This window comes from Denticeps clupeoides, chromosome 2 (assembly GCF_900700375.1).
Source record: "Denticeps clupeoides chromosome 2, fDenClu1.1, whole genome shotgun sequence".
NCBI classification, from domain to species: domain Eukaryota; kingdom Metazoa; phylum Chordata; class Actinopteri; order Clupeiformes; family Denticipitidae; genus Denticeps; species Denticeps clupeoides.
In genome coordinates, this window is record NC_041708.1 from 28619403 (window position 1) to 28644930 (window position 25528).

Consider the following 25528-nt stretch of genomic DNA (forward strand, 5'->3'; position numbering starts at 1 on the left):
TAGGCAGTTTTCCATGTTGGACTAAGGCACTTGCGCACCACATATACTCCATGGAAAGGCCTGATCCCGTCACACCAGGAAATATCACTGGAGAGCACCCACAGGAATTATCCTCATTAACCAAATCAGGGAAGCACACAGATGATGACATAATGGTGCTTTATTATCCAAATGTGCACAGGACTGCCAAAGGACTGCCAGTGTTAACCTGGTGATGCCAGCAACCACTTTTGTACAAGAAACCAGTTGCCTGTATAGAGGAGGACACGTGATGATAATCTGCTGAACGCGGCATGAAATATTAATACTGTCAAAAGGCCTGATTTGTATTATAAACGAGGATCAAGCACATTAATGATTGATTATTACTAATATTTTACTGAAACAAGAGAATGCTTCAACCCATTGCTTCATTTTTCATGGCATGAAGCAATTTAAAGATCAATATTCAACACCTCAGCCCTTTAAATGACAGCAAGGCTTGATTGAAAGTCCTTTTAACTATTAATTCCTGTACTCCATTCAAAGCCTTGATCCATAACTATTACTGGCCCAGAAAAGCACTTAAAGCACTTTACTGTGGGCAATACATTAAAAATGTTCAATTCAGCAGACTAATTGAATTAGTTTAATTATCCACAACTTGTCAGGGATGTGAATAAAAACTCTGATTAGAAAGAAGACAAGTGACTTTGGGGTGCTGCATTTGTTAACAGCCCTGGATTTCTGTTAAAGCATCCCCTTTACCCGGATCCTATGGTGATTTCTGCACCAAAATGATGTAATCTTACAAAAGATCAAATTCGCCCTCACTCCTTGAAGTCCACGATCTAAAAGATTATAGGCCAGAGAGACTGACATTTTTTTTATGGATGCATCTCATATTCAATCTCTGACACATCACAGCACAGCACAAGATCTATGCCATGCGCCAATCAGTCAGCGGTTCTCATCTTACCTTTGTGCTTCTTCCTAAACTAATCTCAGTGAGAGGTATATGGAGCTCACACAGCCAGCAGTTCAAAATGGGCTTTGAATTTCTTTACTTTACTTTACTTTACTTAGCAGACGCTTTTACCCAAAGCGACTTACAAGAGGAAGACACCAGCAATTCTATATTATTTTACTTAAAACCATGTAAGCTTAATGAACTGAAACATAAAACCTCAGTTCAGTTTATAAATATCTAAACATACATTTGACGATAAGACCAAACATTGTCTTTTTAGATGGTTTTACAAAACCAGACATTTAATTACATACATGTAGAGAGCAATAGGTACAATGATGAATTTTGCCAAGACAAAACTCAATTATTCATGAAAGTAAATAGAAAACAATAACTTTAAAATAATTAAAGAGTTAAATTCAATTAAAAATGTGTTAAACAGAGACTAAGGTAATATGTGATAACAAAATAATTGATGGAAGGCAATTCAATTAGGCTGCAGTGCCCTCTAGTGTCAATTTAAGGACTTGCTCCAGGCCAACACTACTGTGAGTGAAATGTGTCAAGTTATGATATTTTGAATGTGAAAGAGATTAGTTGTCACTTGTATGTGACATAGTGAAAAGTGGTCTATGCATTTAACCTATGAGGGAGCAGTGGACAGCCATAATAGGTGCCTGGAGATCTGGCTCAGTGGGACCCGGGCAGTTCAAGATTCGAACCAGCGCCCTTCTGATTAAAGGTCTGTTTCCTAAACATCTAGACCACCACTGGCCCCCTGTGGGCACCACTATTGTAGTATGAATTGTAGGAAAAAGAATGTCTCAGTAGCAGTTCTGTCATCCTTGCAAAACTTTGTCCATTAAAACACAATTTTAATACCTGACAAGCTTCCTCACATTCCTGAAACGCAATTTTTATTCTAAGAAAGCCAATTATCCCTTCCTGCGGCACTACTCAATACGTTTCCATTTTTGACAGCTAAGGCTTTAAATGGGCTGGAAAACACTGACCTAATTTTTCTCTCTGCAAGATACCTGCAGTTTCTGAAACATTATCTGTGGAACTAAATAAGGTAAATGACTTCTCTCCACTGCATACCAGACCCAGCAGTAGAGGGCCATTAATCGAGGACCCTTGGCGGATTTATTGGGTTATGTAAATACTGGTATCGCGGTCAGATGGAAAAAAATGTAACAAAGAAAACGATGCTGACGGATGAGCTGCAACTACAGGGACCCGTTTGATTTATATCCAGATCTGAAAGCACACGGTTGGATCCAAATGTGCCCACAAAACTTTGTTTTTCAGTAAAGCACATCAAAGCCCAAATGGGTTGACATTCAGCACGTCATGTGGGCATTTGGGGCCGCTTTGCTCACCTCTGGTGGATCATTCCTCTAAAGTTGTAGTTGCCTCTGTAGCTGGGAACGGGTTTCGGATCCAGAGGTCTGTAGATGGCAGGTTCCCCTCTCTTCATAGCTAGCCCATTCAGCTCAACGGTGGGAGTGATGCTGCCTGAAAGAAAGAATCATTTACACTTGGTCACTGATCTCGAGCTCCAGAAAAAACAGGAACTCTTTCAGGAGTGATCAGGAGTGATTCTGTTTTTTGGTCACACAATCAAAATGGTTCTTAAATTCACAATCCCAACACAGTATAAAGGTTTGGACATATTCTGAATCTCCTTGTTCCTTGAATATAAGCTTCACTTGAGTTGCGAATGAAGTTGTCATATTTCAATGACTAACAATGACTATATTTTCACAATAGTGAACTTTACTGCCATCTACTGGATGAGGTAAATTGCTGTAATCCAAAAAAACTTTGTCCATCTTTGTACAATATATTTTATGCTATAACCACACAACCCAAAATGTGCAACTCATATTGCAAAGGCTTTGATGATTTTAATGGAGTACTGTATTCGGCAAATTGTCAAATTCTTTCAAATGCAAGTTATGTCTGCTGTAAATGTCATCTCTGAAAGAACATACATGCATACAGCAGCAAAAACTGTCATGTCCTAGGTACCTAAAATTCCATTCTTGCAGCACCAAACTTGAATACAATCTCTGTATTTTGTCTTGACTGAGAATAGAAAAATATCAGATCTAGTCCTATAAGTAAAAAACAAACTGTTTTATGGATGCAGTCTAATAAGCAAGCATTACAAGTGCCCTTGAAATCCCCCTCAGTCATCCAAAGTCTCAAAACACGCACAGTTCCCCAAGTGCCATGCTATTATTTCAAAGCAGATTAAAAGAACACACTGAAAGAGCATCTCACAGTACCTGGGTTGCTGCTGATGTCCACCTTGGGGGGGCGTGGTGGGGGGCAAGGAAGGGTGCTCTCAATCAGGGCCTTAGAGGCTGTGCAGTGTTGGGCTTTCTTAATGCTGGTTCCCTCTGCCTCCCACACCTGCTCCCCCAGGGACAGCTGAACCGTGAAGATCTGTGTGCGAAAAACACAGAAGGATGACAACAAAAACGATCACTTAAAAAATGGTGAATGGAGAAACATCCTTTTACTGTATCAAACATTTTTCCAAAAATGCCTGGGCACCTCCCCTAAAACTCACCTCTGAAACTCATAACTCATAAGGTGCTCTGCTTTAAGACAACTTTACAGAAAATAAATATTGCATATTTGTTAATACTGTACTTACACTGTCCTAGTACTACAATACCAATAGTAATACTGTTAATCCAGTAGCCGAGTAAACATACCTTAGCATGGGCAGGCCCCTGCTCATTCAGGAGTTTGTACTGTGGTTGAATCCTGTTGAAACGGGCTAACTCATTCACCAGACACATAGGAGTTTTCTCTTTGGGGTTTGCCATGTTTTCCTTGAGAGGAGCTGTAACCAGAGACAAGAATGCAGAATATTGTGGCCATTGGTGGTTAGATTGTATTTGGGGCATAAGAAACAATTTTACAGATTATATTCAATCTAAGACAAAGCCCACTATTTTCTGTTTATTTTTACATCATGAACATGCAGATGAAGTCAGTCACAATTTAGTAAAATGTATAAATTGTATTTTTATAATAGTGATATAACTTTTACATTTAGATGAAAATTTGGCAGATGCTGGTTTGAAGAGGCAGAGTGGAAAACTGTTACCATGTACAGTTTAATGATTTGTTACATGTTATTGTCATTGTATTTGTTGGTTATGGTTTTGGGATGTGTTTGTTATGCTTTTTACAGTACACTGGGGTCCCATCAAACTCTATCCAGTGTCAGGGCTGTAGGGCCAGTATGGACTTTTAAATAGATCAAGGCTGACACTAAGTCCTCCTGTCTATAAAAGCAGACAGAGCAGAGCTCTGTGGCTCCGGAGGGTCATTTGAGAGCTCGGCGGGTTAGCGAGTATACCTGGTGGATTTGCCGACGCAGTGGAATCCACAAAGCCAGCTGCTGGACTGGGGCAGCCGGGCGTCGGTGCCGGCATTGTGCCGTTGACAGAGGGCTGCAGAGTCAGGGGTCCTGTACTGGGCATGGCCACTGGGGGCAAGACTGGGGAGAGGCCAGGCCCAGGCAAGGGGGCTGAACTCTGCACTTTCACTTGAGCCATGTTCTACGACTGCAGGATCATAATGAAACACAACAGAGACAGCTGACAACAAAAATGCATACATTTGTGTTTATTACATGCGTATAAGTGATCAATGTCTACTTCATCAATAGAGTGTAACTCATTAGTTACACTAGACTATAGTGTGACCACACATGTTCAAACCATTTTCCGTCAAGCCACCTCTTTTCCATGACACGTATTGCAAGAACCTTATACTTCTCCTGTAAATCGAACCAGTACACTACATTCAAGAAGGGTTGTGTGGCCACAAGCTGCTGTTCATACTGTACTCTCTATTCCAGTAGAAAGTTCAGAACTGCATAAGAAATGCCCTATAAGCCTATTACACAGTGCCAATAAGAGCTTTATTTGTCCCCAAGGGGCAACTTAAAAATGCTGGATTGTGGATAACACTCGCCAATGGACCAGAAGACCACAAAGTCACAGGTTCAAACTTCCTACCATTGCATCCCTGAGCAAGACACTAAACCCTGAGTCTCCAGGGGGACTGTCCCCGTCACTACTGACTGTAAGGCGCTCTGGATCAGGGTGTCTGATCAACGCTGTCAATGTAAACAAATAAACATACATTTCAAATAGAAATTACAGCCAACTGTTATAAATGGAAATGGTGATGTCTCAAGACTAGCACAGACTCAATATGTGAGCCAGTAATAGTAATGCTTGGTGCTGAATTTGCATTAACAATCACATTTGGGGGAAACTGGTGAAAATAAATGACACTGTGTTGTGTAAAACTGGCTTCTTGATAACATTCTAACAACATTTAGCGTATTGGTGTTTATTTAAGGGAAACGTTCAAATGAATTGAAATGCTGCCGGTAGCATAACATTGCATGAGGCATGAGCCATTGCTTGTAATGCCACCTTATACAGCTGCAGCCTGCAGCCATTTGTGCTGAGGGGGACCATGCAAATCCAGCCCGAAGACCGCAGGCTCTTGACCATGATCCCTTGGGTGGGCAAAATCGGAGTCAGCTGTGCAAAGCCGCCAACTGATGTCACTAAGCCAGTTGCATGCACAGCAAAGGCTTCTGGGGTCCACAGGCTAGCCCGGCTAGCCCGCTAGTGTCATTTTCAGGCGTGACAGCACCAAACGTGCCCTTTCGAAGCGGAGCGGCCAGTGCGTCCGCCGAGCGGCGTTCACAAGACGGCGAGGAAGTAAAAGCGTGTTCGCACCCCGTTGCGGGAAGCCCGGCCGGCATAGACGTCCGGCGGTACCCGAGTGCAGACATCATGGCTGAACGGCTACAGCTAGTGAGCTACATTACATCCCCCTCCCATCTCAAGCGCAAGACTGGTTCTCCACACAAACCCGAGGACCGTCACGGTCCGACAGCGCACACGGGAAACGTCCTGCAACGAAACGACGTGCTCGCGCTGAAAACGCAAGGGAAGGGATATTTAATTGTATTTTTTTTTTTACCTTAGTCCAGGGCCAGACCCCAGTTCCACCTCCAACATTGGCAAACACTAAAGAGAACTGATGGTTCTGGGGAGCAAACCACATTATCGGGGTCTCTCCTCGGACGCGTACCACGTCGCGGAACGCGAACCGTGGCCGCTTCGCACGGAACCGCGCGGCGCCTGTTTCGCCGGGGAGGCGTGCGGAGAAGCTGCGGCGCGTCTTGCGCCGGCGAAAAGACGCGCGGCGTTCGGACGAGCGGCGAGCCGCTCCCCCCACCGCCACATGGTACGGCCCAGCTTCCTGACAGGGGAGCTGGTGGTCAAGCGGCCACTTCTCTCCTAAACCTTTACATTATTCACCACGCTAATAATACATTTATAACGCCCTGGGGCCTCCTTTGGTAATAATGCATTCTCGTTGGACATACATAGCGCACCTTACTTTTCATTATCCGGTATCCTATAAATGTATAATGATGATCAAATGCCGAGTGGCTTATTGAATACTTAATTAATGGTCTTATATGTAATGGATGGTATACTATGATGACATTTTACAGCAGGGGGATTTGAAACCTCTCTTAAGGCACAGAGATGAAATGTGCTTATGGGCAGCATCTAGTCCGTTCCCCAGTCAGTTCAAACTCGACAAAGAACGTGTACTTATGAGCAGGTTCTGCCCAGAACTAGAGAATGATTGTTCTCTCTTCTAGTGGTTCGCACACAAAAACAAAACCTCTGCACTCAAGACACATAACTGTAAATATTTGTTTTTATTATTTAAATTAACAGGCACCACTTACATGAAGTTTGTACATAAGAGAACATACTTCCCCAAAAGAAAAAAAAAAAAAACGAACTCCCATTTCCTTTACGTATTTTGCACATTCTGGAAACCGAAAGAAACCCAAGACATTATGAAAAACAAAGGATGGGGTGGGGAAATGTAAAAGAGACACCCAACCCCACATAGTTCTGCATGACTGTTGACAACAGTGGTGTGGCCCAGTACCATTGCTACTATATCAATGATCAATAAGACCTTGTTAGGCCTCAAACTGTCTTTGCAGTAAGAACACAACTTTTGTTTAGTTAAACACACACTGTTGTGTCTATACAGTATCTAGATTGTGATGTGCAGAAGGAAGCAGTAGTCACAGTCACTCCAGCTCCAGGTTAACCACGGCAACACATTCTCTTAAACAGAAATGTCACAAGGAAAACTGACGCACCAACCATATGGGGCAATTCAAGTATTTCTGAATGGATGGCAATGAACACATCTTTGGGAATGGAGTGTTTGAAATCAGAAATGAATAAAACTGTGCCATTTGTAGCATGACAAACAACTGATTTCTCAAACATCTCTCATAGCTGGAGGTCTGGATCTAGGACCATTGAAAAGAATAATAATAATAATATTCTCCCAGCACAAGCAAATGCTGATAATATGACTGTACATGTTATAATTAGCCAACAAGTGCAGAAAACCCTAAGCCAATCATATGTTCAGCTAAAAACAAATGCAATAAATGTAAGGATTGTGCACTCATTGTTAACTACTTTCTTTTTATATATATGTATATATCAAGCACAATTTGAAGAGAATATACATTAATCTCAGACATACAGTTATCAACAATGTAACAGTCCTTTTTGGTGAAAATATAGTTAAATGCAAAATATCTTTTAGGAATATTCTAAAGATGATTTCTTCTTGAAAAAGTACCTGAGCCAGACAAGTATGACCAGGAAAATTAGCACTCAAGCCTCATGGTCTCTCCTTAAAGAATCGTTCCTCTTTCACCAAGTTGAACCTCTTTTTAAACATAAAATAAGACATACAGCCCAAGTCTACTGCCCTTCAGCAACCCTTCAACAACTGCTTCCACACATAATATTCAAAGATTAAAGCATGAATCTTAATACAAAAGAAGAGGAAAAAAGTCAAATATAGTTGCTGAAATTCTAACCCAAAATTCATATGTCTGAGCTATCCATCTGGAGAAGGGCATTATATATTTTACATTGTTGGAACGTCTTTTTGGCTTTATCCCTCAAAGGCTTTACATTTTCATCCAATTACACAATAATGTGTGTCAGCAGATCAATTTGTGGAAACACATGAGATAGAAACAAATATCAATCTTTATTAATTAAATATAATGCCTTAATTCTATTTGCCAAAAATAGCGATTACATTTTTCAGTGTAACTGCACATTGGAATAACAATACGTTGTACCTCCACAGACTTCACAGTGCATTTTGTTTTCAGAAAAGTATTTTCTTGGAGTTAAGATGCTCAGATCCCTTACACACAAACTGTTCAATTTGGAGCTTTTCTTGTAGACCCGAGAATGCATCCATCGTTGTTATTGCACAACACATGAGGACCTTAAATCTCAATGATGTTAAATAAACAAAAAAAAAAAAAAAAAAAAAAAAATCAGAAGAGTCAAACAAACATGAATAAAACTCACTACAAACCTCTGGACTCCTGCAAAACTACCATTTCCCAAAAACCATCTGTGTTGGTTGCATTACGATCCTTTATTTTCAAACTAATATTCCTTTTTTTTTTTTTTCAATCTGCTAAAACATGCAGCCAATACCCCACTTGGAAACACAGTCCGGTAAGTCTTCCATAGTTCCAGTCAAAAGGTCAAAGTTCAAAGACTTTAATTATTAAAAAGTGCTTATGTAGGTCAGCAGGACTTCTTTTTTTTCTAGGAGTATTACAAAGTTCAACATTAACAGGTATCATCTGTAAAAAATAAATAAATAAATGAGTTATTTTGAAATGCTTTTTCACGTTACAATATATGAATAAAAAGATGTTCTTACCGTGATACCACCATTTAGTCTTCTTTGGATTTTTGTTACATGTCCTTACATAAAAGGAATTATCTGGAGGCCGTCGCTGTGAAAGACAGGAAACGATAACATCAAGAACTGCAAATTTATTTATTTTTAAATCTCTGCATTATAAAATTTGACCAAAGGCAATCTGAGGCAACCAATAGAACCAAGTGAAATGGCCTATTTATCACTAGGATGTGCTGTTGTTCAATTGTACAAGAACAGCAAGGGTTTTGGAGATTGAGAGCAAACTGCACAAACCTTCTGGAACTGTTTTACTTCACAGACCTTGAAGAAAAGTCAACTAATTGGTCCTGACCATGTAAAGCATACATGGTACAATGAGAAAGTTGCTCCATAGAATCCCCTTTAGCAAATTTCCTAAATTTCATTCAAATACAATTGAATGGACGGGGTCCATGGCATCCTTTTTGTACAAATAAGTTACTGTTCTGTGTAAAACGACCATGAGAACTTATGTGGTTGCAATGTGCAATTCTGCACCTAGACAATACAACCTCAACCCTGCATGCAATTTCCTGTAGCCATCACAGGAAAGCAATCACAAAAACACCAAAAATGGCTGCAACAATATAAATCATGCTTACATGTTATAAAATATAAACTTAAAATTAAACCATGTTTTCATACAGTTTCCTTACGTAAAGGTTCTGAAATAAGAGTGACCAAAATATGTAAAATGTAGAAAGACATCATGACACAGCAAATTTAAGAACCTGTCTGATGGTCATTTAAAGAATGAGAAGCCACGTGTACATTACACGCCAGAGGTGTTTGTTATGTATATTCACTATGAATGATCATTATGAACATTCTGCAAATTCTGATAACACGTATGTACTGCAACATACAGCATGTGTTTGTGAAGATTTAGTCACATTATAACCATTCATCAATGGTCAGCTCCTGACCACAGAGAGGCTGAGGTCCAGATATTTCTACATGGTTTACCGAGGTGTGTCACCGACACAATAACCATGTGCCATTCAACAATGTGGCCAAGGGAGGGGCACCATCTAAGATTTGTATTTTATCTGTATACATGATGAGTAGCTTTAGCATAATACATTATTTGTGCAGGGCTTACCTTCTCCTTGCAGCTGGACAGCATGCTAATAATGCTAAGACAGACGGACTGGACCGACAGAGCTGGTGACCAGTCTTCAGTTAATATGGATAGGCAGATGTGACCGTTGCTATAAACATGAGGGTGGACTGGTATATTTTCCCCGGTAAACATTACCTACAGACACACAAAAGACAGAACAATACTTGAGGTTAATAGGGTCAAAATGTGTGTTCTTGACAACAGCACAGGGAGGGTAACTGAAAGCACTCATCTAGAATGATCTCAGATTTTAGTAATAATCAGAGGAAAATAAAAATCCTGGTATATAAGCCATGGCTTAGGCCCCACTAACGGCAACAGGCCACAGGATTAGCAGGAAGACCGCAGTGGACCTGGATGCAGTGAAGCTGCTTCTCAGTTTCTCGTTCTCTACCGCTCATGCGCACACACACATGCACGCACAGATGCATAGGCATACACACCTCATTAGAGCAAAGAAACACAGGGACAGGGGCCCCTAAAAGCACACATTAACCAGCAAGGGCCACTCCAACCCAGCCGTGAAAGGATGCATTAAGTCTGCACATCACCTTCGTCATGAGTGGGTCACGTCTCTACTGAACCAGTCCACCAAACCTACACTCAAAACCTTCTCACACTGTCAGAACACAAGTTCCGGGCGATCTATTCGCCTCCTCCATGATGTTTAATGAAAAGAAAAACAATTACAGGGCAAACAAGAGAGGTGTTTCTACAAAAAGCTTGACAGCCTGTTTATCTCAATTTTTCTGTCACTATGACTATTTATAGTGTAGCTGATATGTAAAATAAGATTGGCGAGTTAAACCAATTGGTTGAAATGGGCCTTTGGGCTTTGCTCTCCCACTTGATTGTGAGCGAGCTGGTTCTAAAGTAGCCCGACACTGATCCCATTATCAATCATTTGTGAAAAGCACTTGGCCATTGTTGGCACAAAACACAACTCGTGGCATGACATGGAATGCCTCTGCAAAGCACAGTCAATTTTAGATCTCTTTTGATTTTCTGTTCTAATTTTAAATGACAAGTAAACATCAATGTGGTACAATCCTGAAAGCCTAAACACTTACCACGCAGAAAACAAATGCTCCTTGACCCTATATGGTGACTTCTTAAGGTGTTTTAGTATAAATCAGAAGAAAATGGGATACATACCTGAGGTGAATCAAAAGGATATCGACTACTGAATTTGAAAAGTAGCTGAAATTTTTCTCCTTCATACAGTGTGCCAGAGGCTCCTTCCATATCTACAATCCACCTGAAACAAACAAAAAAAAAAGAACAAAGTATTAACAGTGACTCAATCACATATGCATAGTACAGTACCTCAGCTACCTGTTTGGAAATCAAATATATAAATATAAAGAGACTGATGGCAGGGGGTTGTAAAGAATCAAAATTGGTACATTATTCTATAGAATGATTTCCCAGAATCCTCTGGGATAAAGAACAAGGGCAATGGTGAAATGGATAAGATCTGCCTAGCACAACCTAGCACACAGTTTCTCTCATACACACACTAGAGAAATGAAACTAGTTGGCACACAACTACATGTTTGTTTAACAGACCCTCAAATAGCATGAAAGGGGCTTTTCACTCATTTCAAAAAGTGGTCAGATGACCACAGCCAACGGATTTTTCTGGTTCAGAATTCACCGGCTTGTGGATTTGGGCATGATTGCATCTGACAATCTAAATCCTTGGCTTGGGTGCTTTCTTGGACAGACCCAAGAATTATTTAATTAATAATTATTTGTGATCTAGCCAATTACACCAGCATCCTATTATTCAGGAACAAATGAAGACATAACTCTTTCATTTTGTTATAGTGGTAGTCTTATTAAATAATAATAATCAGTTTATAAACCACAATGTCCAAAAAACAGTATCAGATCCTTTTTCCATGTCTTACTGTACTCATTAGTCCTTCAATCAAATCACAACAAAAGAGATCGAATTAGGTCCAGGAGCTAACTGCTCTCATTCACACAAAATGTTAAGCAGGACCAGAAGAGTCATGGATAATCTAGATGTATGGCCTATTGTATGCCACCAATATATCAGTAGTTCACATGGTGATTTGACTATCATCATACATTAACAAATGTTTCAACAGACCACCAGCCGTGGTCCACCACGCCCAGCTCAGAGCATTCCTTGTTTTTTCCAGTTACAAAAAAATGTGTGTTAACAAGTAGATAGGCTGAATTGTGTGTGCCAAAATCCTTCCCAAGATCATTCTTCAGTCACCAAATAACAAGGTTCATTATATGGCTTAAACAAACAAACAAAAAAAAGCTTTTCAGTATAGTTTCATACTGTATTATGTGTGATAAATATAACTACAATTAAATATTTCATTACAATAAAATATCCAAAACTCTACATTTATTTATTTATATAATTATTAATATAACTAGAGTTAGGTAGCTATGTGCTCCACATTACAATGAAAATGTAATGTACCCTAACCCCTAGACTGAAATAGAAAATAGCATGATCTTAAAATGGAGAAATGCTGAGAATAATACGAGCTGCAGAAAGTGGGTTTACTTAGATAGTATAAACTAGCTACTAACAAGCAAGTTTGTAATGGAAACTGCTTATTTGCCAAAATCTGACAAATGTATCAAAATCATTTTTACATTCACAGCATTTGGTAGCGACTTGAGTGCTTTAAAATGTCAATCATGAAAAAAACACTCAATTGGTTAACTAGGGACCAATTTGTAAATACCTCTTAATAAATCAGTGCCAGCCTGTATGCATGAGTATATGTATATATGCATGAGTATATCATATATGCATGAGTATTTCCTAAAAAGGAAGGCATTTCATTTGTGCTTTTAGCTAACTAGTTTGCTTGCTTTATGTATAATACGGTCCGACTAACAAAACATTGGCGGCTTTGTTATGTAAGTCATGGCAACAATGCAAAGAAATTTACTCAATGTGCAAAGGTGTAGCCTGGAAGTATCATGAGATCTCCAGACCTAATTAGCACTGCACTGGCAGCAAAGATTAGATCTCCTGGGGACAACCTTTGAAAATACTGGGCCCTTTCTAACACACAGATTTAAACCTGTAAACCTGTTGAGCTGAATTCATTCAAACAGCACAAGGTGTGACAGGTTTACCCAGTTGCAACTCTTGTACCGCCTCATAGCTTGCATTCCTAACAGATCTTAATCACCAGACATGGTCGTCAGTGTGCATCCAAACTGTGATAATGTTGACCAAAAAGGATTAAACTTCTTCAAATTCACTAAAGGGCTCAAGTAGGATACAGAAACAAACATACATACACACATACATATATGTATGTGTGTTTATCTGTACCCTACTTGTGCAAATTGAAATATTATATATCACACACACACACACACTATGAGAAATAATTTAGCCACTAATTGTGGTGGTCAAATGTGGGGTTGTGACAAAAACAAAAAAAGACCCAACAAGCCACCAAATCATTGTGAAATCAATGTTAACACACGTAGGATGACTGTCTAATTCTGCTCATAGGACACAACCTGACCTTCACAGCAACAGTAACTAAGGAAGTAGATCCAAAAGAGAGACAGAGACAGAAAGACGAAAAAAAGAATGTCAGTTGGTCCTCGTCGCTGCAACACAACCCTGCCGATCCGACATCCCAGCCTTTAATAATTAATGAGAATAAAGAGGAACACCGTGCATTAGAGCCGAGGGCCGCATCCATCAATGCAACGGCCGTAAGCCACACGTTGCCTCTCAAATGCCTTCCGATCGGTACTGCCAAAATCAAGACGCAAAACACAGACACACAGCCATTCGATTCAGCAGACGGCCGTGACTGATGCTCAACCGCAAGTTCAAAGCACGGTGAAGACAATAGCCCACAATGAAACATTTTAATTGCCGTCCTGACTTATTTCATGTGATCTGGCATAAATAAAAGAATAAGCGCACAAGAACAAAGAGAGAGAGAGAGAAATACTCACTGTGTAATTGTATTCTGAACACTTTTTTCGTTCAGCGTCATTCCAGGGGGTGGATCGTTTTGCAGAGCTAATAGTTCCTTCTGTAGCCTTTTCTGGGGAGAGAAAGTTGGAACGCCGTGAGTACAAAACAACACTAATTCCACACTCAGAACAGCCAAACAGCGAACAGGGACGGACGACCGGGGTCGTGACCCTTTCTGCGCAGGAACATTCCAGGTTGCTTTTCCAAATTGGTGAAAGGTCGTGAACTTGTCCGGTGTTCAGCGAGTAGAACACGATCCAGGTCTGAGGAGCAGGTACAAAATAAACTCCGCAGACCTGGAAGGGGGTGCGAAAACGGAGCCACCGTGACCATTAGCTTGTGCGGCGACCCAAGCTAGCGCACAGTCAGCTAGTGCTCGGCGCACTGGAAGACGGGGATAAATGGTGGAGGACTTCCGTGTGCCATAAACAAACACACACACACACACACACACAAACAGCCTGAAACCCGGGCGAAGCGCAGTAGGAGTAAACTTGAGCTAAAAGCCCCCAAAATCCCACACACGGGATTAACTCCGCAGTCCGCCCGAGCGACGCTGTCGAAATAAAGAACCGCGGGGAAGTCTGAAGTTAAATAAGAAGACGGCGCCTTCGCTCTCTTCCTGACGCGAAGTCGTTGAACGCATCAGCAGGTCGCCAGCGGCACCTTGCCAGCCAGCAGGTCGCCAAAAAAACAACAAAGGCCGGCCCGTTTAAAGAGCCGCACGCCGCCTCGGCCGACGCGGCGCATAAAACGAGGCGCGACTATCACATGGTATCAAATACGAGCGAACGCGTTAAAAAAACGAGACTGGTTTCCGTGGGGACCTTACCTGCATCGACGCCATGATGGATCCCCCTGCATCAGGGTGGTTTTTTTTTTCAGACGCAGCCTGCGCCGAACGTCAGTCGGTCACGTGGAAAGTGTTTAGAAAACAACGCCGCTGAAGCCCCGCCCTCCGTCGCCTGCTCATAGAAGTAAACGACAGAGTGGGCGTCGTTGCATAGAAACGAAAGCATAGAATGGGCACGAAGGACGCTGGCCCCAAGAGACGATAAGTGGTGGAAAGGGCATCCACGATCAGATTCTCATTCCAGAATAACTCGACAGAATAGCTTTTGGTTATCTTACAAAATAAAACAGGGTAACTTAATTACAGTACTCAGACCTTTATAACCTGATTCGGAAATTTAATACATACTGTGAAAGTGTGTATACACGTATTGTACTACTATGCCACATTCGTCAAGTATCAGGTGTCATGCAGTTTGTTCTATTACAAATTTAAAATGTCTGAATATCCATACATTGTTTTGTGTGGATTATATATAGTCATTGTGGTATTTGTCACTCTTGTCACAAATAATGGAAATTTGTTTTGGTGTTAAAAGAGACAGTATGGGTTATATATTAAATATATACAAGTTGTGCGTTAAAAAAATACAATCCACTTTCACAACATTCTCATATTATAACACGGAATTGTGTCATCGCTACATGATAGATTTTAACGTACACACCCATTCTTCAGGCTATTTCTGTCGTTGAGCCGGTCTTACAGTTGCACCCATTAAGTGGTCTGTCACGACCTGACACTGATCTGTCGGTGTATTGTGTAGTGAACACAATCTTGTATTCAGGAAGGAACCATGGAGATGACTGGTCAGGGCTGTAAATGGCAAATCTTAACCGGATGCTGGTTGATCAATGAGGCGTTCTGGTTGTCATGGAGGTCACTTTTGGTTTTGGATGAATCATAAAATCAGGACTGATGTCTGAAACTGCATTTTTGAAAAATGTTACTTCATTGTGGATAAAATGTTCTGCATATGGGCCAATTATCTATCCAGGAATGTTTATCCAGAGCTGCTGTACTAAACAGATTCTTGCTATCTGTTGGTGACCTTAAAAGGTCAGATATAATCCATTGGCTGGATGGGTGATTGTATTATTGTAGTTCAACAGGTTTTGAGTAGCAGATATTTCACACCATTGTGAAATTCCTTAATTTCTCCATCTGCAGTTGTAATTCTTCAATTCAGTTACAAACATAGACATGACATTTCCTTGTTGGTTTAACCAACTGCCACATTATAAAACTCTATCCAGGCATTTGCTGTTGAAACATTATACAGTTTCCTCATGTCAATAATAGTCTCATTATCATTGTTTGTAACCCATTTTACTTGCTACTAAAAGGAGATTGGATGTCTACCCCAATCACACATAGAATAAAACAAATAATGTGATGTAAGCAAAGACATATCTCTGTATCAGTTTATTAAAATTAATCATTTGCTCACCAGTAAAAGTTATATGTGCAAAGAGAAAGAAAATGATAAAGCATTCACATATGATGCAAAAGCTCAAGTTAAATAGTAAAACGTAATATTTTTATGTTTAACAATCTAAGAAATTGGCAGCCATTAACAATTCCAGGGCAATCTCAGGTGCGATAGGGAATTCTGGGATTTCTGTGGAACTGTTGGTGTAGCGAACTTTGTAGGTGAAGTACATGCACACTTTAGAGAGAACATGTGAAGGAATCTCCCTGAAGTTGACTTCATTGGTTTCATTTTCTGCAAACTGGCCTGTAAGAAGATCACAACATTACTTAAAACACGATGCCAGATGACACCAATTGAATTAAGAATAAATAAGTCATTAAATACAAAAAAATATTCAGGCAAAATCAATCAGTACGATCTGGATAAAAACAATCGATATACTAAAACTAAAAAAAGCTTACAATCATGACAATCACTGACTTTTTTTTATGTTTAGTAGTTCAAGACCAGTGTTTTAGCCAGATATGTCAACAGCATTGATCTTGAACTATATGCCTTACCAGGGCCACTCAGCATGGCTTTAATTGTGCCAGAGGTTAGGGCATGTTCTCTCTTCACAATGAACTCATGGCCATCTGAAGAGATCAGCTTCACATACATGGCATCAGGGCCTTCACATCCACCATAGGTTTTCTCTTCACCGTCTAGATGGTTAAACAAAACTAAATAAATGAGTCTTATTCTACATGTAGAGGAAACGTTCCACATTACATAAAAAAAAGAAAAGGTTTGGTTTACATACCCATTGTTCTTTGACGTCCAAGCAATTAAGAGTTCCTGAAATAAAATACAATGCAGCACTTTACATAATCACGTGAATTTCTAATATCATTAAAACATAAACGTATAATATCATAAAAGCATAGGCTGTCACGATCACAGAAACGAATGTGACTCAAACAGTTGGTCGAAAAATTGCTTTTACCGGTATCACAATTTTACACGGAATCAGAACAGAACTTAATCTTAATCTTCCGTACCAAGGTGTTGTTAAGGAGTGATCATCTTGTGAATATGTGGGAGGAATGGACAAATCCAGAAGATCAAGTAGCAAAATAACGTGGAATCAGAGTGTTAAATTTAGGCTGTTAGCTACTTAGCTAATTGCTAACGTGATGCTAACGGCCCGTTAAGCTTGTAATTACGGATCAGCTCATAAACAGATAGAGACATGAGACGTTTACCGACTAATATCACAAAAACACGATCGTCACAAAAAATTTAATCGGTTCAGAAAATAAACCCTTACCACAAAAGTGAGCAACGGAAGTTTAGCAACCACCCTCCTCTTCGCTGAATTTTATATGGGACCGCAGCCCTTCGCTTGCTCGTTAGCGCCCCCTAGTGGGTAGGCATGTGGCGAAGGTGACACGATTCAAGTAAAGTATGCACTAACATTCAAACAGTTGTGACACGTCCACTTATTTAGGAGACTGTTTTTACACTCTGAAAGCTGCTTATGATGACGCTAGTAGTGTACAAAGCAGTCATGAAAGTAAAGAGAAGTGACCGAAACATTTTCTTCGTTTTTTTCTTCAGTTAAAGGTGTCAAACATTTCGGTTATTGTTCAAACTATAGAAATACACAAAATATTACAATACCACGTAATACCTCACAAGGGAGTGAAGATCAACAAATTTACTGAAGTGTATTTGAACATCATCCCAAGACTTGGGAGAAGAAAACAAGGAGAAATAAGGAAAACTACAGTTCAGCATTTAACACGATAATCCCTTCCACACTCACCACCAAGCTGGTGCACCTGGGACTCAGCTCATCTCTCTGTCAGTGGATCTCCAACTTCCTAACTGGGAGACCACAGGCAGTAAGGATGGGCGGACATGTGTTTTGAGTCCCCTGCTGGACTCTCTGTACACCTACGACTGTACAGCCACTACAAACTCCACCACCATCATTGCTGACGACACTGCCGTGGTGGGCCTGATCTCTGACAATGACGAGACAGCCTATCTGGAGGAGGTTGGAAATCTGGAGAATTGGTGCCAGAGAAACAATCTCCACCTGAAAGTCAGCAAGTTGACAGTGAACTTAAGAACCAAGCAGGAGAGGAACTACCAGACCTCTGTCATCAACAGGAGCCCAGCGGAGAAAGTGGACAGCTTCCGATACCTCGGTGTCTACATCACGCAGGACCTGTCATGGTCCTGTCACATCAACACTGTGGTGAAAAAGGCCCGGCAGCGTCTCTACCACCTTAGATGCCTGAGAGACTTCAGACTGCCCTCCAAGGTGCTCAGGAACTTCTACTCCTGCACCATAGAGAGCATCCTGATGGGAAACATCTCAGCCTGGCTCAGGAACAGCACCATGCAGGACAGGCGAGCCCTACAGAGGGTGGTTCCATCAACTGAACGCATCATCTGTACCAAGCTCCCTGACCTTCAATCAATCTACAGCAAGTGGTGCTGGACCAGGGCCAGGAAGATAGTGAAGGACCTCAGCCACCCCAACAATGGACTGTTCTCTCAGCTGCGATCAGGGAAGCGCTTCCGCTCCCTGAAGTCCAACACAGAGAGAATAAGGAGGAGCTTCTTCCTGCAGGCTATACAAGCTCTCAACAACCACAACACTTCATAGGACAGAACTCTACTACACTCCAGCACTTTCACTTTCAATCACTGCTGGATTCAAGAATACTTGCACAAATATTTTACTTTTTACTTTCACTTTACTCATTTGCACACCTTCACCCTACCTGTTACACATATTTTACGTTTAATGTTAAAATTGGTTTATGTTTGCAATATTTGGTTCCTTGTATAATTGCAATTTTTGCAATACTGTGGTCTATAGCAGTTGCTACAGCATTTCACTGCATATCATACCGTGTATGACTGTGTATGTGACAAATACAATTTTAATTTTAATTTGAACTTGCAAGTAACTCCGTAACACTTGAATTTGGCTAAAGCAATAAACGTTTGACTGCATTCATTATTATATTTTTGCTCCAGGGCATACAACTATCCTAGTTCCATTCTAGTTCAGCTATTTCTATAATGACTCAATTTCCCAGCAGCCCCGGCAGTCGTGTCAGTCGCCATGACAGCATCGCGGAACCTCCCCCGATTTAACTGAGGCGAGCGGTAAACAGGGAACCGTTCGGCGCCTTGTTCGGCCGTGTTCGCTGCCATCCGGCCAGATTTGTGTGCCTTTAAGAGAAATTCTCCAGACGTCCTTTGTATGTTATTGCACACATATCAGCACAAAGTAATTCCTCCTCCGTAAGTTTATTTTGTTTGTTTGTTTTAGGGGTTTTAGGGGGTTTGGGCCAAACCTTACTAACAGACCTGCTAACTACAGCTAACTTTGAAAGCTAACCAGCAGACTGGTTTGGAAGCTATTGAGTCTGACGAGTGACAAACTTCCTAAACTTAAGTGGCAGTGCTAATGTAGGCAATAAACGACGTGTTTGCTGCAACACCGTTGAGATGTCCGCTTGTCTGAGCTTCATGCTACTATTTGGATCTACCAAGGGATCTATTAAAACCAGCACATCTTAACATTGAATGAAAAAAGTAATTAAAGTAAAAAAAAAAAAAACTGTAGTGATTAAGTAAATTGTGAATGTCTTGTTCTCAGATGTCTTTTGTCCGAGGGCACCGAAACCAGAATGCACAAGGAAAACGTCCCACAAAGCCAAAGAGAATGACTGCATCTAAGAAAGAATGGGTGGTATGTGGGCCATAGTCTAGCTATGTATTTAATACAAAACTTGAACTGGATCGGTTTTCCATTTTTCTTTCTTGAATTTCAGAGCACAGTCAATGATCTGAGTTTGCACAAGGCCACCCCAGAAGAGCTGGTGGGTTTCTGTGTGTGTGTGTGTGTGTGTGTGTGTGTGTGTGCAGTGGGTACTATGCATTGTGTTGATGGTGGAACTTTCTTTGCACTCTTTCAGGCTCGGCGGCATGATATTCACCGTTCTCAGAACAGGGCAGCAGCACAATGGGAGTTGAGAGAAAAAGCCATGAGGTCCAGGAGGAAAGACCAATCAGCCACGCCCCCTGAAGTTGACCGCTACCGCCTCAATCTTATCAGAGAGGTATACACAGATTTTGGTTACTTTACTTAGAGGAGACTGCATAGTGTTCTGACATGCACCTGAAGCTGTGAAAATCCTTCACATCACCCAGCTACACATCAGCATGAGAATTACTGCAATGACTTAAAATCCAATTGATCTCAATATTTCAACATCATAATGTAGGCACAGCCAGATAACTGAAAAGGTTTCAGCCTTTTTTAAGTAGGATCTGTTAGACAGCGTGATAAGTTAAGCATTTTCTGCAGGTGTTCTCAGATCATTGCAAACTGCAGGACGTTCTTGCCCGCTCTGATAGGGCAATGGCAGTAGTCAAGGACCTCTTTGGTGATGCACCTCGGAGGCAGACAGGTAGTAAGCCTAATATTTATTTGTTTTTCTCTCTGTGCCAATAGAATCGACAGGTAACTATAAGTGTGGAGTTTTGTTCCCAGGTTTCCCATCAGTTACTGTGGCACCTGACAGCATCTCGGATCCAGAGCTGCCTGTATTGCAAAGACCTCAGCCCCGAACAAAGCTGTCCGTTCTCAGCCAGGCAATGATGGACCCCCAGGTATTGCATACGTACATGTTTGTGTGTATGTGCATTGATATGTGATTAAGATCCAATGTGTGTTCCAGGCTTTAAATGAACTGGAGGAAGAGTACACTGACACAGAGCAAGATCTCACAACCTACAATAATCGACCAAATATTATGCACAGGTAAAATTGCATCTGTAACACATTGTTTACATCTGGTGTAGTGAATACATTTACTGATACATTTGAATTTTGACACAGAGGAGGATCACAAAGACATCATGGGACAGAACCAAAAAGGACAAGCCCTCCCCAGACACCTTGTAACACTGGGGCACCTGAAGACTCCTCAGGTACCATAATAATTGAATCTACTTTGGAAATTTTTGGATGTCAATTATTAGTTGGATTGTTTCACTTTAGATGCATCTATTGTTGGATAGTTACAGAATACAGATTAAATACAGATAAATAGTAGCCTGGTGGGTAAACACGCTCGCCTCAATCACAGTCACTAGTGGCCTAGTGGGTTAGACACTCTCCTATGAACCAGAAGACCCAGGTTCAAATCCCACTTACTACCATTGTGTCCCTGAACAAGACACTTAACCCTAAATTGCTCCAGGGGGACTGTCCCTGTAACTACTGATTGTAAGGCTCTCAGGATGAGGTTTGAATAAATGTTGACTTTCTGTTTCTCTGCTCTTTCCAATTTGCTAGCCCTAAATGCTACTGCAGCTATTCAACATGTGAGAAGCAGGCAAACCCATTTAGAATCTGACCAGTCCACTCTGGTCACACAGGTTCTGAATCCAGTTGCTCAACCACCTTATCCAGGTAATATCTTTTTATGTGAAAAATGTATCTTTTGGCCCGGAAATGGGAGGAAGATCTGGGTAATGTTTATATAGACGATGACTGGCAGGAGGCTATGAAAAGTGTCAGATACACTTTTGTTTGTAACCGGCTTAGAGAGACTCAATATAAGATTTTACACAGGTTACATATAACGCCAGTATTAATGAATAAGATTGATTCCTCTGTGCCGGCTCTCTGTGTTAAATGCCACACAGAGCTGGGGACATACTTTCACTGTTTCTGGGGGTGTAGGCTCATCTCAAGATTTTGGAATTTTGTTGCTCATGAAATCAGTACCATCCTTAAGATAAAACTGAAACCGGATCCTGGCCTTTTTCTTTTGGGGCTCCCGTCTAAAAGACAAGCAACTTCACTGAAACTTGATGCCAAAAGTTATAGATTATTAGACAAATTACTACTTGTGGCAAGAAAGTGAATTCTTATTAGATGGATAAAAAAAATACTCCCCCCTCTGTCACACAATGGTATAGAGAGATTTTTGCAGTCCTGCCTCATGAGAGGCTGGCGGCTGTGCTTAGGGATAATATAAATAGCTTTCAGAATGTATGATCTCCCTTTTTAGATCACTTATCTCCAAATGTGAGAGAAATAGTTTTGTGTGTCAATTAGGGTTTTGCAATGGTTATAGTTTTATATCTATATATAAAAAAAAAATTATAAAGAATGGTCTTGGTTCTGTTGGGTTTTTTCGGGTGTATATATGTGTGTTATAAATGACATGTTTCTATTATGGTATTATTTAAATTCTTTTTTGTGTATTCTTTTTGTTTATAGACTTGTTTTTATTGCTTAAGTTGTTTCTGTATTTTTGAAGTGAAATTCAAGTCACAATACCATAAAGTGATTGTACATCTATCTGTAAATACTGAATAAACATGTCAAGAAAAAAAAAAAAAAAGAAAAATGTATCTTTGATGTGAAAGGTCATTGTGTAAAGTGGAATATGCAATGTCGTTCTGAGCAGGTCAGAGCAAACCTACCAAGCTAAATAAGGGGAGCACATCTGAAGGAAGACTGAATGGCTCAGGAATAAGCTCTCTTACTGGAAACCAGTCCAGCCTTGAGATGCTTCAGAGTATGCTGGGAGATGTGGAGACAGAGTTGGATGCTCTGAGTCACCAAGAATCAGTATTCTCTGAGGGACTCCACAGACCAAGTGGCCTTACTGGCTTTTCTGTGGCTCTGGTTTCAGCAATTGGGCGCCTGGCACGCCACATCAGACAAGTAAATATGCCCACTTCCAGCCAATTGTAGACCATAAAAATGTTGTACAATGAGAGAATCACATGCCTATTCGTGTGCCTCCAGAGGGATGAAGAGTCACAGAAGGAGGCCAGGGAGAAGAAGAGACTGGAGGATGTAGTGAAAGATCAGAGGTGCCTTATTGATGCCCTCACTGCAGAATCAATGAGTCTGAGAGAAGAGAGCACCACTCTGCAGGTGAGTGTGGTCATCACATTACTGACATGTTCTTGTGTTTAAATTAAGCCAATGGAACTGACCACCACAATAAATCCAAATAAATGTAAAAGAAAATATATTATTCAAATACGAAAAATAGTATCCTTTGTTTATGTACTTCTATCACAGAACCGTGTAATGGAATTGGAGCACCGTTTGGATATGGTGATCCTCGCATTCGGAGGCCTGGGAACAGTAGAAGAAAGTGAACTTGAACATGGCAGCCTAACCAGTAATAACTCTAGACACTCCCACACAGAAACACACATAAACATACAGTGAACCTGTCCACAAATGTAAATGTGTCAGGTGGGATTTTAGATGTTGTTCCCTGCAGACTGTGAGGCTGACATTCTCGACTTGGAAAAGGATACCCTGGAACCATTGCCAGTCCCACCTGCCGTGCTTCTGACCCCACCTCGACAGAGAGACTGCCAAGCAACTGCCAAAGGTGACCGAGATTGATTAGCTTTTTCCTGCAGGCCTTCACTGTTGTGTTCATTGGCATGTTTCTCTTTAGGAGGATTTTTTTTGTTAAATTTTGAATGGAATAAAAAATACTGTAATTGTACTGTACTGTAATACTGTAATACTTGTTTTTAAAGCCAAGAAACTGTGAACTTGTACAACAAAAAAAAAGTGTTTTATTTGTATTGCATCTTTCAACTCTTATTAACCCAATACTTTCTGTGGTCTCTAGGTGTTCCACCATCTTTGCCAGTGCAGGGTTCCCATGCCACAGGCTCACAGGAGGGAATGGACAATGCCAGTTCTCAGTCTTCCTTTGCCAGTCTGCCCTGCAGCCTGAGTCTCTGCCCGCCCTCTCAGAATTCCATACTGGAGCAGATTGCTGAACTGACCAGACAGAACTCTGTGATCCGGACTCAGCTAGGCCAGTACCACACTGGGACATCTGTGACTGAGGGACAAATGTCAGACCATGTACCAGAGCAGCAAACGGTGAAGGTAATGATAACTCCTCTATGATTGATCAGAATTTTTCTGTAGTGGCTTGTGGTGGTACTTAAAGGTCTCTCCTACCTACCATCACCCTCTGGGTAGGCTACTGGGTAGGTCCGCACTGTAGCAATTCAGTTCAACCAAATAATCTCTTCATGTACAATTAATGAGTACAGTTTCATGGTTCTTCTGGGCAAAATCGTTATGAGTGATAAGATCAGCATCCTTTAGACCTTCAGACTGTTCAAAAATGTTTTGTTTTTTTTTCTGTACAGCCAAGCCAGTCGGACAGCCACATGGTCGCCCACATTGATGAGCGACTCCTGGAGCTGAAAAGGCAAAGTGCAGAGGCACGAAACAAACTGTTGGATATGATTGAGCATCAGAGGCAGTGTGGCAATGTCCAATCTTCCCCCTCGCTCTCCTCAATACAACCCCACCATGAGAGTGCAGGTACTGGTGTTTACTTGTTTACTCAAACTACATCTCTGCATACTGCCAGAATCAGTCCCGCGTTTAATTTGCAGAACGAAGGACCAATGAAGAGCCCAGATCAGTGCCAGAGAAAGACTCCTGTACTCTAGCCAGTGGAAAGGACAGCAGGTAGGACACTTTTAGACACATAGGCTAATATTCTGTTCAAAGTCTCAGTTAAGTACAGTTAAGACAAACATTTTCTCTTTCAGATCTGCTGGAGGAATTTCAACACACAGCTTCACACATACAGTTGAGAACCCAAGACATAAACCTCCGGTAAGTGTTCAAACTCACCATAATTAATACACAGGGCAGTGGTGGCCTAGTGGGACCCATAATTGGAAGGTTGCTGGTCTGAATCCTGAGCTGCAGAGTTGCCACTGAGAAAAGTACTGTCTCCACATACTGCTCCCTGGGCGCCTTTCATGGCTGCTCACTAAGGGTGATGGTTAAAAGCAGAAGACACATTTCGTTGTCACTGCGTGCTGTGCTGTGTTTTACAATGACGATCACTTCACTTCAGAATTTAATATTCACTGACTGAATTTAGTTTATAATTTTATTCTGAAATGAAATTACAATAATAAATATTCCTTCTGTTTTCAGGTGGAGAAACCAAAAGGAGATGGCTGGTTTGCTTTATCTGCTCATGTCAAATAGCAGAACTGCATGGATGCCAAGACTTGTGACTTTTGTACAGTTTATTTATTTTTATTTTTTTTTACGTGCTCAATAAAATGTTGTTTTACATGACAACCATTGGTGAGGTTTTTTTTTTTTACTCTTTCACCTTAAATCTTAAACACAGAAATCTAAATCTGGGAAGGTGGATTCGATAATCATGACTGGAATATGTGCA

General features: G+C 40.9%; 4 protein-coding genes across 11 annotated transcripts in view; 1 reads left to right on the top strand and 3 right to left on the bottom strand.

Moving 5' to 3' along the window:
* The window catches only part of stau2 (staufen double-stranded RNA binding protein 2), a 62657-nt gene extending 56428 nt beyond the window's left edge, over positions 1 to 6229 (bottom strand). For all 6 annotated transcript variants that reach the window (XR_003748838.1, XR_003748836.1, XR_003748837.1 and 3 more), the window contains exons 1-5: positions 5981 to 6229; positions 4332 to 4539; positions 3679 to 3809; positions 3244 to 3403; positions 2332 to 2467 (exon numbers count right to left, since the gene is read on the bottom strand). Coding sequence is in view for 3 of the 6 variants with exons in the window: in XM_028969476.1 (XP_028825309.1) it covers positions 2332 to 2467; positions 3244 to 3403; positions 3679 to 3809; positions 4332 to 4530 (626 nt within the window). In the remaining 3 variants the exon portion in view is untranslated. The remainder of the gene's footprint in view (positions 1 to 2331; positions 2468 to 3243; positions 3404 to 3678; positions 3810 to 4331; positions 4540 to 5980) is intronic.
* Positions 6230 to 8091: 1862 nt separating this feature from the next.
* ube2wb (ubiquitin conjugating enzyme E2 Wb) lies at positions 8092 to 14921 on the bottom strand. Its single transcript, XM_028970748.1, has 6 exons — positions 14789 to 14921; positions 13935 to 14026; positions 11106 to 11208; positions 9930 to 10085; positions 8807 to 8882; positions 8092 to 8726 (listed from the first exon to the last, which is right to left on the bottom strand). The coding sequence occupies exons 1-6, from the start codon at positions 14801 to 14803 to the stop codon at positions 8713 to 8715; spliced, it is 456 nt and encodes a 151-aa protein (XP_028826581.1). The 5' UTR covers positions 14804 to 14921; the 3' UTR covers positions 8092 to 8712.
* A 1298-nt stretch (positions 14922 to 16219) lies between these two features.
* Positions 16220 to 17638, bottom strand: eloca (elongin C paralog a). 2 transcript variants are annotated; one of them, XM_028969912.1, is made up of 4 exons: positions 17554 to 17638; positions 17047 to 17081; positions 16805 to 16948; positions 16220 to 16547 (listed from the first exon to the last, which is right to left on the bottom strand). In XM_028969912.1, the coding sequence occupies exons 2-4, from the start codon at positions 17048 to 17050 to the stop codon at positions 16357 to 16359; spliced, it is 339 nt and encodes a 112-aa protein (XP_028825745.1). In that variant the 5' UTR covers positions 17051 to 17081; positions 17554 to 17638; the 3' UTR covers positions 16220 to 16356. The 2 variants fall into 2 exon arrangements, with proteins under 2 accessions (XP_028825745.1, XP_028825746.1); XM_028969913.1 differs by lacking the exon at positions 17554 to 17638 and adding an exon at positions 17285 to 17547.
* Positions 17639 to 19404: 1766 nt separating this feature from the next.
* Positions 19405 to 25425, top strand: spice1 (spindle and centriole associated protein 1). Of its 2 annotated transcripts, none has more exons than XM_028969795.1 (18): positions 19405 to 19550; positions 19909 to 20001; positions 20084 to 20131; positions 20228 to 20371; positions 20620 to 20722; positions 20806 to 20924; positions 20993 to 21075; positions 21154 to 21245; positions 21613 to 21729; positions 22736 to 22995; positions 23080 to 23211; positions 23362 to 23464; positions 23570 to 23683; positions 23933 to 24198; positions 24468 to 24645; positions 24720 to 24795; positions 24879 to 24945; positions 25276 to 25425. In XM_028969795.1, exons 2-18 carry the CDS (start codon positions 19909 to 19911, stop codon positions 25327 to 25329), a joined length of 2049 nt encoding a protein of 682 aa, XP_028825628.1. In that variant the 5' UTR covers positions 19405 to 19550; the 3' UTR covers positions 25330 to 25425. The 2 variants fall into 2 exon arrangements, with proteins under 2 accessions (XP_028825628.1, XP_028825627.1); XM_028969794.1 differs by having other exon boundaries at positions 19433 to 19536.
* Positions 25426 to 25528: the final 103 nt, after the last annotated feature.